Source organism: Dendrobates tinctorius, unplaced genomic scaffold (assembly GCF_039654945.1).
Source record: "Dendrobates tinctorius isolate UK_male_01 unplaced genomic scaffold, ASM3965494v1 ptg000241l, whole genome shotgun sequence".
In the NCBI taxonomy this organism is placed as follows: Eukaryota; Metazoa; Chordata; class Amphibia; order Anura; family Dendrobatidae; genus Dendrobates; species Dendrobates tinctorius.
The window spans coordinates 15,397,698-15,419,041 of record NW_027361908.1 but is presented as its reverse complement, the minus strand read 5'-3'; the positions used below and the strand labels follow the sequence as shown (position 1 = coordinate 15,419,041).

General features: G+C 46.3%; 1 protein-coding gene across 1 annotated transcript in view; it reads right to left on the bottom strand.

Annotated features, from left to right (window-relative positions):
• Positions 1-21,344, bottom strand: part of PTPRQ (protein tyrosine phosphatase receptor type Q) — a 794,911-nt gene that overhangs the window by 372,483 nt on the left and 401,084 nt on the right. Inside the window, exons 25-26 of the mRNA XM_073556964.1 lie at positions 19,176-19,336; positions 16,502-16,647 (exon numbers count right to left, since the gene is read on the bottom strand). Of these exons, the coding sequence (XP_073413065.1) occupies positions 16,502-16,647; positions 19,176-19,336 (307 nt within the window). The remainder of the gene's footprint in view (positions 1-16,501; positions 16,648-19,175; positions 19,337-21,344) is intronic.

Sequence of the window (21,344 nt, the reverse complement as noted above, 5' to 3'; positions counted from 1 at the left end):
TCTTTGACTATAGGCATAACAGCCGCAATACGGTCCTGCATTTGTGTGACGTGATCTATCACTGTTTTAAAGGGAGTGACCTGACCCTCCCAGGTTTCTTTTGCAACGTCTAACAGTCCGCGAGGACGTCGGGCGTACAATAACTCGAAAGGCGAGAATCCCGTGGAAGACTGGGGTACTTCCCTGATGGCAAAAAGCAAATACGGAAGTAAATAGTCCCAGTTCTTCCCATCCTTGTCTATCACCTTTCTCAGCATCTGCTTCAGAGTTTTATTGAACCGTTCAACCAACCCGTCTGTTTGAGGGTGATACACGGATGTGCGTAACGGTTCGATTTGTAACAATCGGCAGAGCTCCTTCATTATCCTGGACATAAAGGGGGTCCCCTGGTCGGTGAGTATCTGTTTTGGCATACCGACCCGACTAAACACATGCACCAGTTCCTTGGCAATCGTCTTGGTGGCCGTGTTACGCAAAGGGATGGCCTCCGGGTAACGAGTGGCATAATCCAAGATGACCAGGATATGTTGGTGTCCACGTGCAGACCGTGGAAGGGGCCCAACTAAATCCATCCCAATCCTCTCAAACGGGACTTCAATAATAGGTAGGGGTACCAAAGGGCTACAGAACCGGGGCTTAGGTGCAGAGGCTTGGCAGTCAGGACAAGACTCACAATATACACGAATATCGTGATGCATGCCTGGCCAAACAAAACAGTGTAATATCCTTTCGGTGGTTTTCTGGACTCCCAGGTGACCTCCCATCACATGTCCGTGGGCCAGGTCCAGCACCTGCCGCCGGTAGGGTTTTGGCACGACTAATAGTTGCACCGTATCTTCCCCCTTTTTCTCTATCTGATAGAGTAAATCATTCTCCAGAACCATGTAAGGATATGCCAGCCTAGAGCCAGGTTCTACGGGTACCCCATTTATCACTTTTACATTTGTCCTAGCCTGAGAAAGGGTAGGATCCTTTATTTGCTCGCTTTGGAAGTCATCTTTCTGAACTTCTAAATCCGGCAAACGGGGAGGTGGACGGCTGTCGGCCTCCTCCTCTTCCCCGGTCTCCTCCGTATCACCCGCCATGACTGAAAACGGGAACTGCAGGTCATTTCCCGCAGACTCTTCCCCAGAGTCTTCCGGGGTGACCTCTTCCAGGGGTTCTGGACCCACACGCGCCCTGGGAGAAGAATCATGTACACTATTACCCTGGGGTATCAACTGATTCTCCCACAATTGCCAGAAGTGGGGAAAATCCCGGCCCAGGATAACATCATGCAATAACGCCGGGACGAGTCCCACTTTATGTTGCACAGACCCATAGGAAGTAGTAATGCATATGACCGTGGTGAGGTACGAACAGGTGTCTCCATGCACACATGTTACAGAAAATTTGTCTGATGGTCCAGTCGGGGCTGACACCAGACTGGCCTTCACCAGAGTCACCACACTTCCCGAGTCTAACAATGCCACCACATTTTTGCCATCAACAATTAAATCACACAAGTGTTTTTCCACATCCTTTTGACCAGCATTCACACTCACCACCCGTGCAACCATAGACATGAGGTTTTTAGAGTCTGTGACGTCGCACTGCATGGGTTCAGTAGTGACCGGTCAGTTTGCAGCAATATGTCCCATCTCTTGGCAGCGGAAACACCTAACGGGCCCCTTGCTTAGACCATAGTTCGTTACTCTTGGCCTCGCAGTGCGGGCAGTCCCGTTTTCCTCCCCCACTGTCTTAGGGATTCTTCCATCTGCCCTACTCCCTGGAACAGTCTTACCGGTTCCACGTGGAGATGATGAAGAACGAGGTGGGGTAGCGTCGTCTCGGAGTCCTTCCGCCACGGAGTAATGTTCAACCAGATCCACCAGTTGATCTGCCGTCGTAGGATTTCCATGGCTTACCCACTTCCTCAGGGCTGGCGGTAGAGCTCTCAGGTACTTGTCCATGACGACTCTCTGGATTATCTCTGGCGCTGTCAACACCTCGGGTTGTAGCCACTTCGTCACGTGGATCAGGTCGAACATCTGGGACCGCGGTGGTTTATCCGTCTGATAAGTCCATTGATGCACTCTCTGTGCACGGACAGCGGTCGTCACTCCCAGCCGGGCCAAGATCTCGGCTTTCAATTTGTCAAAGTCCTGCGCGGCTTCAGGCTCTAAGTCATAATAAGCCTTTTGGGCCTCACCGGAAAGAAACGGGGCAATCAGGCCGGCCCATCGTGCCTTCGGCCATTTTTCTCGCACCGCCGTCCGTTCAAACGTGGTCAGGTATGCCTCGACGTCATCTTCGGTCGTCATTTTCTGCCAGTACCGACTCACGTGAATCACTCTCGACTCCAGGTTAAGCTCAGGTAAGCTTGCCAAGTGCTGCGCCACCTGCTGGAGAAGCGAACGATCGGTAACTGTCATGTCCACCAACTCCTTCAGCTGGGCCATCATCACCCGATTAGCTTCTTGCTGGACGGCGGTGGACTGTACCAGCGCTTTCACCACGTCCTCCATGCTCATGCTTGCAACGTGATGCCCGCATTCTCCACCACAATGTGATAAAACACTCCAGGATCGGCTTTGCTGGGGTCAAAGGTCACGTGCGTTCAGCATGAAACTCAGGCGCAGAGCTGGGATTCGGGTGAAACTGACCCTGGGTCAGGTTTATTAACGGTGAAAGCAATGCAAAAAAGGAAGTAAAACATAAAACAAATCCTTGCCTGTCCGGCACTAACTAAACAATGGACAACCTAACTACCAACTGGCGGGCTTCTCCCGTCCAGCCAAACCACAGTTGCAGTGGGCACTGCTTCCACTCACGTGTGTCTCTCACACAGACAGGCTCTCTGTGTTCCCAGGCTGAGACACTCACACAACCACCTGGCATCCTTTTATATCCACCTCCCATCATTCATTAGCAAGCAGGTGCGATACTGACCAGACTAGGCCACATAGGAAAGGAATCTGGGCGAGATATACCTGCCCTCATCCACTATTCCCACATGATTCTCACAATATATATATACATACACTGTATATACAGTATGTATACCCAGCAGGCGTAAATGGTTTTCAACCCACGCACTTAGTTCACGGGCATTACCATACTAGGAAACCCACTCCTTAATGAAAAAAATGGAATAAAATATTTTATTGTTTTATGAGGTTCTCCACTGCATCTCTTCAAAAGGGTATAGGAATGCCTCCTCCTAATTTTTGTCATTCCTTGCACTTAGTGCATACACTATACCAATGCAATAGACCCAGTTCTTAGTAATGGGAAAAATGTTTTTTTGAAGATCCACTTCCTAGGTAAGGTAAAAATGTTTAAACCAAAAGAATGGATGGGTTCTATTAGTATATGATCCAGCGCCTTGTTGTGGGCTGTGAGGTGGTTGTCAAATAGGAAGTTCTCACACTGCATACAGGATTTCACAGTTGGGACAAGAGAGTTTGTACAGTAAGCACAAAAGATTATGGTATACTTCATATGAGGCTGAGTAGATGTGAAACGCTCCAATATATCCCCAGCAGAGCTGATGAATTAACAGTCCTTGATGCGGCTACATGAAGCTATTCCCTTTAATCAGGGCTAATTCAAATAGATTCTATTCTATTATAATAATACAGCTCTTATCTGCATTTTGTCTACGGTGAGGTGTTGCATTAGCATATAGCACATCTAGTCAGAGATTATTGCTTTATAAATTCTCGAGCAAATTCTTTTTTTGGATTTCATCTATAGGTTCCACAACATGAGGAACGACAGTGTGACATAGATAATGACCTACTTATTCAAGCTGTGCAAGGGCGTGCAGCGTTGTGGGACACCCGTGATCGGAATCATTCCGACTCAGCCTTGATCCGACACCTCTGAGAAGAAGTGGATGAATGCGACCGTGCCTCGCCACATGCCAGAAAGGATTTTGGTAAGTATTGCAATGTGGTCTGATGTGGCAGTGAACCTGTAGGTGGATTGCTTTACAGTTTATTTTTTCCTTTTTCCCCCTTCACAGTGAAGAGAATAAAAGTCCGTTGGCGCTCAATGAAGGATCACTTCAATAAGGACATGAGAGAAGACATTCCGGTTCGAAGTGGTGCTGCTCGAAAAATCAGAAAATATAAGTACCATCAGCAGCTTTCTTTTTTGAAGCCTGTGGCTGCTCAGCGAACGTGAATATCTTTTGTGTTGTCTTACTATGATTTAAACTTTTTCATTTTTTTGCTAATGTTTTTCATTTATTTTCCACACAGAACCTGGAGCAGCACAAGAGAACCTGGATTGTCCTCAGTTGGAGCGGCCATTCATCGACCAGTCAACGAACCGGCACAATCCAAAACATCCACCAGCGATGGAGCAACCAGACAGGCTTTACAGGCTGGGGAACAGGCAGCGGTCCAGCAGGTTTTCCCCTCTCCTAGCCCACTGCCTCTATTTTACTTGGGTCTAGAGGTCCTAGGAAAGCTCACTCATGCCCGAGTTTATTCACTTAAGCTCGACTTTCGAGGATGGGATGAAGGCGATTTTTAGAAAGAATGGACAATGGGTTCACTCAGGTGAACACACTCTTCCAGGATTTCCACAGACGCCCTGACCGCCTGGAAGGCAACCTTAATTGACCAGTGAAACATTTTTTTTCCTCAATAGAGCAGTGCATGACAGAAAACCTACCACCTGATCTCCAGCTGAATGTGATGCAGGCCTGCCAGGCTGCTAACAGCCAAGCATTGCAGCAGTCCTGATATCAGCAGCAGGCACAAAGTTCTTTCCATACAGGTCAACAAGCTCCAGCACAGTATCAATGGCAGAATCCGCCAGCACCTTTCCCAACATCACAAGGACTTGCATACCAGTCTGCTCACCAAGTGACCTATCGACTACCACAACCACTGCTGGACATTAGCACTGTTCCAACATTACCCAGCTACACCTCGCAGCCGAGTGCAGCAGCCCAGCCTTCCACTTCCACCACGCAGCCAAGTTCAGTACCCCAGGAAAAGAAAAGTAGCAACGAAACATTACCCACCCCCTCCACCTTCACCTCTGAATGTGTCTCCATTTCCAAGTCTTTCCCCACCTTCCCTTGATTCTATCCCATTGAATGTGTCAATCCCTTCAAACTTGTATTCCACTCCTAATGTGTCCTCTTCCCCCAATGTGTCCTCTGCCAATGTTTCTGACCCAATCCTCCAATTGACTGCCACTTCCCCTGTAACAACTTCCCCAACCACTCCTAGCCTACCTTCACAGCCCGACACTCCCCAGGTCCACATTGTAACTCCCTCTCGCAGATCCCAAAAGTAAAGCCCTTATTTTCTTCTTTTTTGTTTTTTTATTTGTCAAATTTCCTCTTGGTGTTATGTTTGTTAATAAAAATTCTTTTGGTTCACAATACCTGTTACCCTGTGTTTTCTTTATCTTTTTATTTAAACATGTGTGTATTGCTGAGTGAAGTATTAACGGGTGTTATAGTAACGGTGTGTATTCTTAAAGTTACAGTAAAGGTGCTAGTAATAAAGTCAGCAAACATTACAGGTACATAACATTACAGGTACATACCATTGCAAGTACATTTTGCTTAGCAGCTTAAACCATTTTGTCTTGCCATGCCACACGTCGAATATCCGAAACAAAGTAGGCAGCAAATGTATCCCTCATTTGGGCAACTTCCATTGTAGTCCTCAGAGGGTGAACTTGGTAATCCTGCAATGTGGTATGAACAGGTTTGTCAAGTTCTAATTGTTGTTGCTCTTTCACCAGGATGTAATTGTGCAGAACAACACATGCTTTCACAACCTTAACAATTGTCTCAATTTTTAGAATGATGGCTGTTCCCAAAACGCGCCATTTAGATACCAACAATCCAAAGGCAAACTCCATAGTTCTTCATGCCCTTGTCAGTTGAGAGTTGTAAATTATTTTGGTGTGATTCAAGTCCCGACTTGAGTACAGTTTTATGAGGTTGGCACACATTTGAAACGCCTCATCCCCAACAACAGCAAACAGCAATGGTGGTCCTTCAGTGTTCGGAAGAGGTCGTGGCTGTGGAAAACTGAAATCATTACCATACAAACATGTAAGAGTTTTTGAAAGTCTGTGAATCATTTCCTCGTCCAAATGAGCCAACGCCAATGGCGACCAATCGACAGTCAGCATCTGCAATTGTCATGAGAACAATAGAAAAGTATTTTTTGTAATTGAAATACTCGGATCCACTTCCAGCAGGTTTCATAATCCGAATGTGTTTGCTGTCCACAGCCCCCAAGCAGTTAGGAAAATTACAAATGTCCTGGAATTTTGCAGCATTTTCCAGCCAGAGTGCAGTTGTGGGTTGGGGGAGGAATTCTTCATGCAGAACGTCACAAAGCACAGCAGGTGTTTCCAACAATCCCAGAAAGCGTGGACACTGGACACTCCTGTCCGGAATTGAAAATGTAGAGGTCTCTCCGGTAGCCAGGAATCTGTCAAACAGAAAATGGAAAAAAAAAATTAAGTACATGGCTTTTATAACAATAATAATGACATGTGTTTGTTTTTCAAATTTACGTACCTCAGGATCACCAACAGCCGCTCCTCAGCAGGAATTGCTCAAGGTAGCTGTGTGTCCTGCCTGGTGATGGATCCTCGGACATGTAGCAGCAAGTCATTGAAGCTCTGTTCTGACATTCTGATGTACTCAAAAAACTTCTCCGGGGTTTTCACGCAGCTCAGCGTACAAGGAGTGGTAGACTCAAAAGCTCTCTCAGACTTCAACGATGGGGTGTTGCCAATTGCGACGACGACGTCTACTCCGTCTATCACTTCTTTCTTCTTCACAATCAAAAGCAAAGGTAAGAGCCAATTTCAATGACAAATCAAGATGAAGAAGGAAGCTCTCCATGCTAAGATCCATCTTGAAGCTGGATACAGCAGCAAAAGACGAGAATTTCATCTGTGCAGTGTCTATATATATAGAAATCCCATGAGACACGCCCATTTGGTGTCTGGTGTCATATCGAACGCATGCGCATAAACAATGCAAACGCATGCAAAAACGCATACACATGCAGCGTTTTTTTTCCGTCATGCGTAAGATGATGTGAATAAAAAACTCTGCATAAACATGCGTTTTGCATGCATTTGCGCATGCGGATGATACGCTGCGGACTCAAACGCTAATGTGAACCTAGCCTTATTGCATTGCTCTAACAATCATTTACCAGATAAATGTTGGTAAAACCATCAACAAACTTCTAATAACAAGTACAGCCACCATTGAAGCAGTATGCACACAGGGAGTTATATTTTTTTTGCTAAGCTATGAGTTGTTAACCCCTTTCCTACATTAGATGTACTATTCCGTCCATGTGACCTGGAACCTAAGTCCCAAGGACAGAATAGTACATCTAGAGCGATCAGCGGCGCTCACGGGGGGAGCGCCGCTGATCATGGCTGGGTGTCAGGGGCAGTCAGGGGGACTGCCCCAATACATTAACCCCCAGCACACTGCGATCAAACATGATCGAAGTGTACCGGCAGCATAGGAGAGAAGCGCGCAGGGAGCGGGCTCCCTCCGTGCTTCCCTGAGACCCCCGGAGCAGCGTGATGTGCTGCGCTGCTCTGGAGGCCTCCTTCCCTGCAGGTCCCCGGATCCATTATGGTGGCAGGGACCTTCGGGGGCCTGCAGGGAGCCGGCTTCCTCACTGCCTGCAGAGCGCAGGCATGAGGAAACCTGTGCAGTGCCTGTGTCAGATCGCTGATCTGTCACAGCGATCTGTGATGTGTCAGATCAGCGATCTGTCACATGACAGTGACAGTGTAAATAAGTTAAAGAAAAAAAAGTGTAAAAATAATTTATAAAAAAATCGCTAAATAAATTAAAAAAAAGATATTTCCTAATAAATTCTTTTTTTGAAAATGAAAAAAAACAATAAAAGTACACATATTTGGTATCGCCACGTCCATAATGACCCGCCCTATAAAACTGTCCCACTATTTAACCTCTTTATTGAACCCCTTAAAAAATAAAAATAAAAAACGAAGCAAAAAATAATGCTTTATCATCATACCGCTAAACAAAAAGTGCAATATCTCGCGATCAAAAAGACGGATATAAATAAACATGGTACGCTGAAAACGTCATCTTGTCCCGCAAAAAACGAGCCGCCATACAGCATCATCAGCAAAAAAATAAAAAAGTTACAGCTCGCAGAATAAAGCGATGCAAAAATAATTATTTTTTATATAAAATTGTTTTCACTGCATAAAAGCGCCAAAATATAAAAAAAAAACATAAATGAGGTATCACTGTAACCATACTGACCTGAAGAATAAAACCGCTTTATCAATTTTACGACATGCGGAACGGTGTAAACGCACCCCCAAAAGAAATTCATGAAACGCTGGTTTTTGTTCATTCTGCATCCCAAAAATCGGAATAAAAAGCGATCAAAAAATGTTACATGCCCGAAAATGGTACCAATAAAAACATCAACTCGTCCTGCAAAAAATAAGACCTCACATGACTCAGTGGGTCAAAATATGGAAAAATTATAGCTTTCAAAATGTGGTGATGCATAAACTATTTTTACAATAAAAAGCGTCTTTTAGGCTATGTGCCCACGTAGCGATTTTTAAGCGTTTTTGCCGCGATTTTTGGCGAGAAAACGCTGCGAAAACGCTTAAAAATTGTGTACAGAACGCCCCCCATGCATTCCTATGGCATTCCGCACATGCTGTGCTAATGCTGCGCTTTCTTCCGCGGCGCAATCGCATCGCGGAAAAAATCGCAGCATGCTCATTCTTTTGTGCGGAATCGCAAAGAATTGCCGCGATTCCGCACCCATAGGAATGCATGAGAATCGCTTACTTCCCGCATGTGGCTATGCCCACCATGCGGGAAGTTAAGCGTCTCATGTGCGGTTGGTACCCACGGTGTGGAGGAGAGGAGACTGTCCTCCAGGCCCTGGGTACCATACCCCTGTAAAAAAAAGAATAAAAAATAAAAAATCGGGGTATATTTACCTTCCGATGTCCCGCGCTGCATTCCCGGCCTAGCGTTCCCAGTAATGCCTTGCGGCAAGGCCCTGTAATGACGTAGTCTCGCGTGACTCTAGCGGTCTCACAAGATCGCTATAGCAACGCGAGACTACGTCATCACAGGTCTCGCAAGGCATTACTGGGAACGCTGAGGCCCGGGAATGCAGCGCGGGACGCCGGAAGGTAAATATACCCCGATTTTTTTATTTTTTTTAGCATTTTAACATTCTTTCTTTTACTATTGAGGCCGCATAGGCGGCCTCAATAGTAAAAACCCGGTCACACTTGTCAAACACTATGTTTGACGAGTGTGACCAACCTGTCAATCACTTTCCAAGCGATGCTTCAAATCGCTTGGAAAGTGCTTGAATATCGCACATGAAAATCGCGGCAAAATCGCGTTCATAATCGCGGTAAAATCGTGGTGAAATTGCGCGGAAAAAAACGCGTGATTTCTGGGAAGGAGTCCGGTTTTTAGTGAGCGTTTTAAAACGCTACGTGGGCCCACAGCCTTAGCGTGCGACAGCTGCCAAACATAAAAACCCTCTATAAATAGTAAGTCAAACCCCCCGTTATCACCCCCTTAGTTAGGGAAAAATAATAAAATTAAAAAAATGTATTTATCTCCATTTTCCCATTAGGGCTAAGGTTAGGGCTAGGGTTAGGGTTAGGGCTAGAGTTAGGGCTAGGGTTAGGGGTGTGTTGGGGTTAAGGTTCGAGTTAGAATTGGGGAGTTTCCACTGTTTTGGCACATCAGGTGCTTTCCAAACGCGACATGGCGTCCGATTTCAATTCCAGCCAAAAAAGTCAAATGGAGTTGCTTCCCTTCCTAGCTCTGCCATGTGCCCAAATAGTGGTTTACCCTCACATATTGGGTATCAGCATACTCAGGACAAATTGCACAATAACGTTTGGGGTCCTGTTACTCTAGGGAAAATAAAAATTGGGGGTGAAAAGATCATTTTTGTGTAAAAAATATGATTTTTTAATTGTACGGTTGCATGTTATAAACTTCTGTGAAGCCCTGTGGGGTTCAAAGTGCTCACCACATATCTAGATAAGTTCCTTGGGGGTCTAGTTTCCAAAATGGGGTCACTTGTGGGGGATTTCCACTGTTTAGGCACATCAGGAGCTCTCCAAACTTGACATGGCATCCGATCTGAATTCCAGCCAATTTTGCAGTGGAAAAAGTCAAACAGGGCTTGTTCCCTTCCGAGCTCTGCCATGAGCCCAAACAGTGGTTCCCCCCCACATATCAGGTATCAGCGTACTCAGGACAAATTGCACAATAACTTTCCAGTCTAATTTCTCCTGTTACCCTTGGTTAAATAAAAAAAAATTGAACCTGAAGTATTTTTTTTGGTGAAAAAAAGTTAAATGTTCATTTTTTTTTTAAACATTCAAAAAATTCCTGTTAAGCACCAGAAGGGTTAATAAACTTCTTGAATCTGATTTTAAGCACCTGGAGGGGTGCAGTTTTTAGAAAGGTGTCAGTTTTGGGTATTTTCTATCATATAGACCCCTCAAAGTGACTTCAAATGTGATGTGGTCCCTAAAAATAAAATGGTGTTGTAAAAATGAGAAATCGCTGGTCAACTTAACCCTTATAACTTCCTAACTAAAAAAAAAGTTGGTTCCCAAATTGTGCTGATGTAAATTAAACATGTGGGAAATGTTACTTATTAAGTATTTTGTGTGCCATATCTCTGTGATTTAAGAGCATAAAAATTCAAAGTTGGAAAATTGCAAAATTTTCAAAATTGTTGCTTTTTTCACAAATAAACGCAAATTATTTGAATGAAAATGTTACCATTAACATGAAGTACAATATGTCACTAGAAAACAATGTCAGATTCACCGGGATCCATGGAAGCGTTCCAGAGTTATTACCTCATAAAGGGACAGTGGTCAGAATTGTAAAAATTGGCCCGGGCATTAACATGCAAACCACACTTGGGAGTAAGGGAGTCAATCATTTTTAAAGTATTCAATATTCATCTTAAAACAACTAGGTAAGTATCCAATGCAGTATTTTTCAGACTATAAGATGCTCTGGACCATCAGGTGCACCTAGGTTTTAGAGGAGAAAAATAGAAAAAAAATTGAAGTAAAAAAATGTAGTCAATTCTGTACTCCCCATCTTGGTATAAACAGTATATGTCCCCAATCCAGGTATACATAGCCCCCTCATCCCTATCCTGATATCACCCCCTTATCACCATCCTGGTAAGCATGGCCCCCATCCCCTTTCTGGAATACATTTTCCCCTCATCCCCATCCTAGTATACATTTTCCCATCATCCTCATCCTGGTATGCATAGTCCCCTCATCCCCATATTGGTATACATTGTCCCCCAATCCCTTTCGTGGTATGCATGGCACCCTCATCCCTTTCCTGGTATGCACAGCCTCCTCATCCCTATGCTAGTATGCATGGCCCCCTCATCCTTTCTCATCCCTATCCTGGCATGCATGGTGCCCTCATCCCTATCTTGGTATGCATGGCCCCTCATCCCTATCCTGGTATGCATGACACCCTCATCCCTATCCTAGTATGCATTGCACCCCTCCCCATCCAGCGATGAATGTCCCCCATTCCTTTCCTGGTAAGCATGGCTCCATCAGAAAAATATAAAAAACATAAACCATTCTACTTACCTTCCCTGCGCTCACCTCGCAGCATTCTGTTCTGGGGACAGCAGCTAATTTCAGCTTGTAAGCAGCGAATGGTAGTGCTTACAAGACAAACACAGCTGACAGAATACTCATTGCTCCCCACCTCTGTGACTATAGGCGTGGAGTGCAGTGAATATTCATTTCACTTTAATAGTGGTGTGAGGTAGCGCTGTCATTTAGTTAGGGGATTCTCGCTAGGCAGCGAACAAATCACATCCGGCACAGGTTTTCCAACAAAACATAGCAGTCCATGCGGTTTATTATGCAGCATAAACCATCACAGCAACAGACAGTTCATTTCACCAGCATAGCGTCCATTACAGTTTCCCTCTGTTAGCAATGTCCTGCATACTCAGGCTCTTCAGCCTCATCATTATCTCACCCATGTCAGGGTTTCCTCATGGCTGTTGCTCCACGCTGCAGACATCCACTCTCTCCTGTGGGACTCTCAGACGCTGGCAGCCATTACAAACAGCCACTCCACAGGCTGTTAGCCAGGAGACAACTCTCCTCACAGGACCTTCCGCTCTGGACCAACCAGGTCCCTGTATTCACCCATTGTGACTCACCCCGGCCACATTATATCGTTCATAGCCACGCCCACTGGGTCACATGACTCTGACCTCATCACATGTCCTTCAGGCATTTTCACACTCTTTACAACCGTGCATTAAACACACCCCCTGGGTGGGTTTGTAGGTAACCAGGCCCCCCCAACTCTCTAGTTACCTGGAGACTTCTCCCTCATATGTTAACGCAGCACCTCAGCAATGTCTTTGCTGATCACACATACATAAGTATCCATCTCAAAGCCACCCACTTTGAGATACATAACGGCCACTCAACACTCTGCCATTCATCCCTTCTCCTGGGACCTCCCCACAGCGCCCCCTAGCGGACACAGTGGTTCTCCCAATCAGACCTTTGGGAACCGGAACTACCTCTTTCCGCAAACCCAACCGATCCATAGCCTCTCTTGCTAACTCTAGGTGTCGAGCAGCTTTCATATTACTCCGCCTAACCAACTGTTTGACATGGAGACACTGCAGATGCATGTTTTTCAGGACAGTCACCCGCTTTGCTGTGTCTTCCCTGGCTGACATTATCACCAACTGCCGAGTCTCAGGCATCCTGTGCACCTTACACGCTTTGACCACCTCTTTGAAAGCCTCATGCACACCTTCCTCAGCACAGGCCTCTTGCAGGTCTTTTGGCACATCAATCACAAACTCGAAGGTCGTGGTCTTGCTTCCTCCTGACCAGGAGGCTCTGGCTTTACCACGGACACTTCCCTCACTACAGTTGCCCCTACCGGGTGACTGTCTTATTCAGTTCTCCGCTCCTCAACTTCACGAGAGCTCATCTCTTCCCGACCGTCTGCCAAGACGGTCACCGGCATTTCCGTTCCACCACCAGTCGGACCTGGTCTCTGTTCATCACTGTCCAAGTTCTTCTCCCGCAGAAGACCACTTACAGTTTCTTTGAGCTCCAAGACCTCTTTCTCGAGCTCCTCAACCCTGTCCTCAGCCATTTATCTCAGGACTCTTTCCCGTTTGACAAGTTCTTCCACTTCTTCCCTAAGCGTCTTGTTCACGTTTTGCCACATTGACAGGTGACCTCTGAGCTCAGAGACTTCCTTCTCTAGCCCTTCTATTCTGTGCTCTCTATCCCTCTCAGAGCCACAATCACCCCCAGAGTCTGAGTCACGCCGATCATCCGAGTCAACCCTCCAGTTACCCTCTGACCATGTGTCCACTCCAGTCACCTCATCTCCCAGCCCACCATCTGTCTTGTCACGAGACATCAGGTCCGTCAGTTGGGCAGATGTATTTCTTCTTCTGGACAGTTCTACCTCTGACCTGCCCACGTCAGGAGCAGTCACGTCTCAATATCTGTTAGCCCAACAGTAGAAACGTCTCCAACCTCCTGCCATATGTCATCAAACACGACAAAGTCCCGGCCCCTCTCCAAAGCATAGACTAAGTCACGTGGTATCCCGCCCCCTTGGCACACACCACCCACGGGCCCCTCAAACATTACCCTGTCTACGGCATAGTTCACCGTGACCCCGTGTTTACAGCGAATCCTGACGTTTTTCTCGGTCAGAGAGAAAACGAGAGGAGTTCCTGTCAGAGTCACCTGACTCTTTGAGCCCAGCCGACCCGAGACTCCTTCTCGGTGCAGCATTATAGTACACACCTGTGGCCCGTCATTATCCGGAAAGAGTATTCCACACTCCTCAAAACTCATACAGACACACTGTGGTTTCCCAGACATACCCACTGAGACAATCAGTGCTGCCATTTTATGAACCACCTCAATTTGGGTCACCGCCCCCTCCCGGGACTCCAACCCTTTTTGGGTTATCACCCCAATTTGGGTCACCGCTCCCCTCTGGGACTCCACTTCTTTTTGGGTTACCACCCCACTTTGGGTAACTGCCCCCTTCCGGAACTCCACCCCCTTTTGGGCTACTCCCATGTCCTTTATACCGGTCTCCTTAGACCACAGTTCACACAGCAAAGTTCGTCTCTTTTATGATACCACACAAGTCCTTGTTGGCACCACCACAGCTCCTGCTGTCATCGATCACTGACACCACACCAGTTCCCTCTGGCGCTGTCTTCGTGGACCCGCCGATCCACCGGAAGCCGCTTGTCCCCTTCGTAACCCCGCCGAGTTAACGGAAGCCGCTTGTCACCTTCTTGACTCCAACTGAGCCACCGCAGTTGAGAAAAGAAGAAAAAAAAACCACACAAAAAAACTCACATGTTCTGTCTGTGTGCTATTCAGGACGTACCGTCTCCGCCTGAGACCGTCCAACACACAGGGCGCACCGGGTGCTATTCAGGGAGCCGACCCTCCTCCCAGGGATTCCCAACACTCCGGCCTCACCAGGTCCAGGGGCTCAGCGGGTGCTAATCAGGACATCCGTCTCCACCTGAGACTGCCCACACTCATGCCTCACCAGGTCCAAGGTCATACCACGTGCTCCAGGGATCCAATTCTTCTCCTAGAATCTCCCAACACTGACCCTCCAGGACCTTGCTCACGGAACCCTCCAGGAACACAGTCTTTCCCACTGACCCAGGTTATTACAACTCGAACACCATGATACCTCTTCTCCACAGAGGCACCCTATCAATCACCAGTCTCTTTCTCACTGACCCCGGTCAGTACAACATGGTTTTCACGACCGTCACCTGCTGGCCGCACAGGTTCCCGGACCCCTCTACCGCAGAGGTATCCTATAAGTCTCTTTCTCCTGGGGAAAAGGCTCACCGCTGGGCTCACCGATCCGGACAGTGACTTACTCACTAGGCCGCCACAGGGTTCCAGAACCACAGCCGGGCAGTGGCTTCCCCAACCGTCAGCCTTCCTGGCTCAGCGTTGCCCTTAGCAGCCGACTTTGCAGCCCTCTTCCGTTGCTCCCAGCAACAAGGCTACAATAATGGCCATAGCTTTCTCCACCAAATGTGAGGTAGCGCTGTCATTTAGTTAGGGGATTCTCGCTAGGCAGCGAACAAATCACATCCGGCACAGGTTTTCCAACAAAACATAGCAGTGCATGCGGTTTATTTTGCAGCATAAACCATCACAGCAACAGACAGTTCATTTCACCAGCATAGCGTCCATTACAGAGTTTCCCTCTGTTAGCAATGTCCTGCATACACAGGCTCTTCAGCCTCATCATTATCTCACCCACGTCAGGGTTTCCTCATGGCTGTTGCTCCACGCTGCAGACATCCAATCTCTCCTCTGGGACTCTCAGATGCTGACAGCCATTACACATGGCCACTCCACAGGCTGTTAGCCAGGAGACAACTCTCCTCACGGGACCATCCGCTCTGGACCAACCAGGTCCCTGCAGGTCCCTGCATTCACCCCTTGTGACTCACCCCGGCCACATTATATCGTTCATAGCCACGCCCACTGGGTCACATGACTCTGACCTCATCACATGTCCTTCAGGCATTTTCACAGTCTTTACAACCGTGCTTTAAACAGACACCGTGGGTGGGTTTGTAGGTAACCAGGCCCCCCTCAACTCTCTAGTTACCTGGAGACTTCTCCCTCATATATTAACGCAGCACCTCAGCAATGTCCTTGCTGATCACCCACTTTGAGATACATAATGGCCACTCAACACTCTGCCATTCATCCCTTCTCCTGGGACCTCCCCACAGCGCCCCAAAGCGTACACAGTGGTGACTACACCACAGTGGGCACACACGATCGCCCAGCCACAGAAGGAATCGGTGGCAGTGGCTAACACTGCCTGCTATTAAAGAGAATGAATATTCACTGCTCTCCACTCCCATGGGTGTGGAGAGCAGTGAATATTCATTCCTTTTAGAAGTTGGCATATGTGATGGCCCAGCAGCAGGAAGCCAGCAGCTGCTGTGCCCCCAATTATAGTGAAATGAATACTCATTGCTCCCAATGCCCATAGTCCCTCCCACCTCTCATTGCAAGTTTCAGTGCATAAAGGAAGTAAGGACTATGGACATGGGGAGCAGTGAATATTCAGATCTCTTTAGCAGCAGGCACAGGTGTTAGTCACAGAAGCAGGCCCCTGCCTCCTGTGACAAGCTGCTTCTTTGACCCCACTGTTCCGCTGCTGCTGCTCCTCCACCTCCTCAACTACAGCAGGTACATCCAGACTATAAGACATACCTCCCATTTTCCTTCAAATTTATGGAGGAAAAAAGTGCATCTTATAGTCTGAAAAATATGGTAATTACTATGAAGACATAAACAAAATGTTACTATATTCTAGCAGGAAATACATGTTAGAATATCATGTTCTTACCCTCATGTACGTGTTAGAAGTATTCCTGAAATACAGTGTGTAATATTGTATGACACCATTTGGTTTAATGGGAGGATTCCAGAAAATCTTTACAGATGTAGAGGTGAGATTTCTGTAGGATATGTTCTTTGGTGGGTCACTAGGAACTGCAAAATTGAATGAATAACTGTAAGTCTGCATACTGATACATACCACAGATAAAACTAGCAATTCATTAAATAAAAACAAATATGGACGTATTAATCCTAAAGTATATAGACCTGTTTCAATAACGTTATGTTCTAAGAGAATTAATTTTATGAGAAAGAATGGCTTACTTTATATTACATTTTACAAAATTAATATTCATTCTAGACCAAATACTAGCAGATAAACAGGAAATATCTAGCGCAAAACTAATGTAAAAACACAACTAAATGGACCCTATCTTGATATTCATGGAGTTGATTTAAAAGGTTTTGCCACCGTTTAGTGTATTTTTTGAATTTTTTACTTAAATCCTTGTGTTTTGGGTTAAAAATAATTTTTGCTAAATGGTTTGATTATAAATTTTGCAACATTTGGCTTTTACAGGCTCTTTGCTTCCCTGCACATTCAACTTTAATGTAATCTGTGACAATCAAATCGGCTGAGTGGAGCCCAGAAAAAGACAGAAGAGTTACAGACCTTTCTGGTAGACAGTACAAGCTCAGTGATGGATTCTCAGGTAAAGAGGGCGGACATCTTCTATTGTTAGTGAAGCTTTTCTCACAGACTACCCAACACTTCCTCTTGACTCAGCAGTTGTGGGGGCCAAGTTACAGCCGCCACTCTCTATACACAGAGTGGTGACTGAACCAGCACTGTCACCACCCCCGTGAAATCCGAACACTGCCTGGAGCAATAAAGTTCATTTTCTCCTTGCAGCATTCGACTTAAGGCCCCGTCTCACTAAGCGATCTCGGTAGCGAGATCGCTGCTGAGTCACAACTTTTGTGACGTAACAGCGATCTCACCAGCGAGATCGCTGTGTGTGACAGCGATCAGCGAGCGGCCCCCCTGCCGGTATCACTGATCGCTGGAAGAAACCTCTGGACATTTCTTTGGTCGCTGGTCTCCCGCTGGCCAGCACGCATCGCTGTGTGTGACAGGCGGGAGACCAGCGATCAGGTGTAAAAAATACTAAAAAAAAATAAAAAATATAGATATTCTCACCTTTCGACGTCCCGTTCAGCCATCCTGACTCTCTCCACGCTCCGGTCCCAGTGATCCTTTGCACGAATGACCGCGAGACTTTGTTATCCATCGAGACCGTGACTCTCGCGGTCATTCGTGCAAAGGATCACTGGGACCGGAGCGTGGAGAGAGGCAGGATGGCTGAACGGGACGTCGGAAGGTGAGAATAACTATATTTTTTATTTTGATTCTATTTTTTACAGCGATGGCCAGCAATGCCGGGCGCTCGGCATCGCTGTGCTGATCGCTGGTGAAGCTGTCTGTGTGACAGCTCACCAGCGATCACATAGCGAGTTACTAGCGATCCTGACACCTTGATATCGGTGTCGGGATCGCTGGTAAGTCGCTTAGTGTGACGGGGCCTTAAGTGCAGGCGCTGGGCAGGTTCCAAATGCTATTAACCTGCAGATTAAACTTAAATGTGCAGGTTAATAGCATTTATCCATGTGACAGGTTCCTTTTAAACCATAACCTAACTGTGATTAATATAGGACAGCTCTGACCCTTTAAATTAAACCTATCATCATGAAAATATTATTCAATCTGCCAGCAGCATGGTATAGTTCAAGAATAACTGACCAGAAAGAAAATTACTGTAGCTTTTTTTCTTATAAATATACCCTTTTCCCATAAATATGACTTAAAGGTAATCTGTCACCCCATTCTGTAATGCTGTAGATAAGCCCCCGATGTAACCTGAAAGATAAGAAAAATGAGTTATATTATTCTCACCGGGGGGGGTGGTCCGGTTTTAGTCCGATGGGTGTAGCGGTCCGGTCCGGCGCCTCCCATCTTCTAATGGTGATGTCCTCTTCTTTGCTGCCTGTTGTGGCTCCTGTGCAGGCGCACTGCTCTGCCCTGTTGAGGGAAGAGCAGAGTACTGCAGTGTGCAGGCGCCGGGAGAGGCAGTATTCTGCTCTGCCCTCAACAGGGTAGAGCAGTGCGTCTGCGCATGAGCCTCGACAGGTAGCAAAGAAGAAGATGTCACTTTTAGAAGATGGGAAGCACGGACCGCAACACCCATCGGACCAAGACCGGACCGCCCCCCGGTGAGTATAATATAACTCATTTTTCTTATCTTTCAGGTTACATTGGGGGCTTATCTACAGCATTACTGAATGCTGTAGATAAGCCCCTGATGGCGGTGCTGGCAGCTGATACTTGAAAAATCAGGTGACAGATTGCCTTTAAGAGTGGGCAACCTGATGAAGTCCACATTTATGAGTCCCAAAATGCTTGTCTAAAAACAGCAATGAGAGAGTATACAGACAGGACAGCATGGAATAGTAGCCGATTCTTTCTGGATGAGTGCTATGCGATTTTTTTTTATCAGATAGAATAATCATTGCTATTTTTATTTCTAAAAACCTTGGCAGAATAACTTTAAGGAAATGAGAGCTCTGGTGGGAGATCTGGTCCTGTCACACGGTATAAAACATAGTATGCATTTACTATGTACCTCCTTCTAGAGTTTTAAATCTTAAAACGTCACTTTTGACATTTCCATCTCCAAATCTAGTGCTGGATGTGACGTATGCACTGTATTCATGATTGCTTTCAAAATCCCTAAAGTCCACCGAAGTATCTTCAATATTAACAGTTTTGTTGGATGTCTCATCCCTAGGACATAAAAAGGAAAACAAGTAAATGTCATTTCTGACTACAGATATTGCAGATAAAAATACAAACAAATAGGGAGATTTACTAAATTATCATAAATTAAACAAAATCAAATCATTTGAAGATCTGAGAAGGAGATTTACAAAGATGAAAACTGTCTTCCACGACTCGCACCATATTTAGTATGCGATTAAGACACTGGGACTAACTAGGGACGAGGCTTACCAGAAAGTGATTATGGCGTAAAGTGGCACTACCAACATTTGGAAGCAAATTTTTGACAAGTTGTTGTAAGCAAAGAGATAGTTTAAACTTAGGCTAAACAGTCTGAAGATGTACCATATTTATCATCCAGAAAGAATCACTTTAAAAAACTTGGCGTACTTTAAGACTGTCTAGTGTAAGTTTGCAATGTCTAAAAATTAGAAGAGGCAGTGAGAAATATGCCGCAAAATGTGGATAAAAAAAGAGTACATGTCGGGCGCCAAAAACATTTCGAAGTCATTTTTATTAACAATGGGCAAGAAAAATAATGGTGTGAAGTATTAGGTGGCTTAAAAGGGTTGGCCACTTCTTTCTAAATCCCATTCATGTCAACTATTTACCATAGATAAGCTTGTTACTAAATTCCTTGCTTTCCCAAATCTTTCTGTAACCTGAACTTCTCTCCAGGTCATATGATCTCTGGATAAGAATTTCCTGACTTCATGTTATATCAAGTCAACATCTCTTGGAGTCCTGGGCTCTCATAACTGATGGGTGGGTGTGGCATCCTGTGTGGGCAGGCGGTGTTCCATTCAGCGGAGCTCCCACTTCTCCTGCGCATGCTGCCACACACACAGCTATTGCTGAAAGCACAGATTTTCCTACAGACACAGCTCTCCCTTCTATTCGTATGTATACAGCAGAATTTATATATATGTACACAAATCTTTCTCTATGAAAGTCCTCTATGATAGTCCTCTATGAAAGCCTAGTCCTGAACTGAGGAGGAGGAGGAGCGCCGAGAGATGGCTGCTCTGGCATGAGGCTCCTGAGTTTTTTTTTAGTTTTTTCCCAGTTTAATTGTTAATTCTCCCTTTGGTTCACTTACCATTGCGTAGCTACAGGATTCGGCAGAGCTGGGAGTAGTGTGGAGACTGCGATCAGCTGGGACCGGTGTCTTTCTGTCCTCGTGGAGCTCCGTGCCTGGATTCAGCTGGGAGAGAGTGAAGCTGCTGGCTGCCTTCCAACTTTCCTACAACTTGTACCCATTTCCAGCAAGCAGATGATCCCAGGATAGGAAACCTGGTGGAGTGTGCGGTGCTGGAGTTGTTCTGGAGATCTTGTGGTCCACGTGGAGCTGTAGGGCTACAGGATTCGGCAGAGCTGGGAGTAGTGTGGAGACTGCGACCAGCTGGGACCGGTGTCTTTCTGTCCTCGTGGAGCTCCGTGCCTGGTTTCAGCTGGGAGAGTGAAGCTGCTGGCTGCCTGCCAACTTTCCTACAACTTGTACCCATTTCCAGCATGCAGATGATCCCAGGATAGGAAAGCTGGTGGAGTGTGCGGTGCTGGAGATGTTCTGGAGATCTTGTGGTCCAGGTGGAGCTGAAGGGGTGAGCTGGGCAGGTTTGGACTGACTGTTGGCGTGTCTCCTGATGTCCCTGTCTTGTTGCACCCATGCCCTCACCCCAGCAGTGCTGGGAGCACCCTTTATGGAAAGTTGTACATTTAACTCTGCTAAGCTGTGACTGTTCAGTCTTTATAGCTACAAGCTGAGTGTAATCATGGCCACTGCACTCTGTAAACCTACCCTTATGATTTCAAGGGACGATTTATTATTCTGGAATCATCCGCAATTTCTCATGGACTCCCCTTCTTGGAGCATGATTGCTAATTCAACAATTGAGTACATAAAATCCATTACTTCTGTGAAACCTGTGGAGGTGTACTGCAAGAGAGGTAGGAGAGGAGGCGTCCTGGCACGCCTTCGGAGGAGAGGGTTCAGAACAGCTCTTCCTTCACTCCA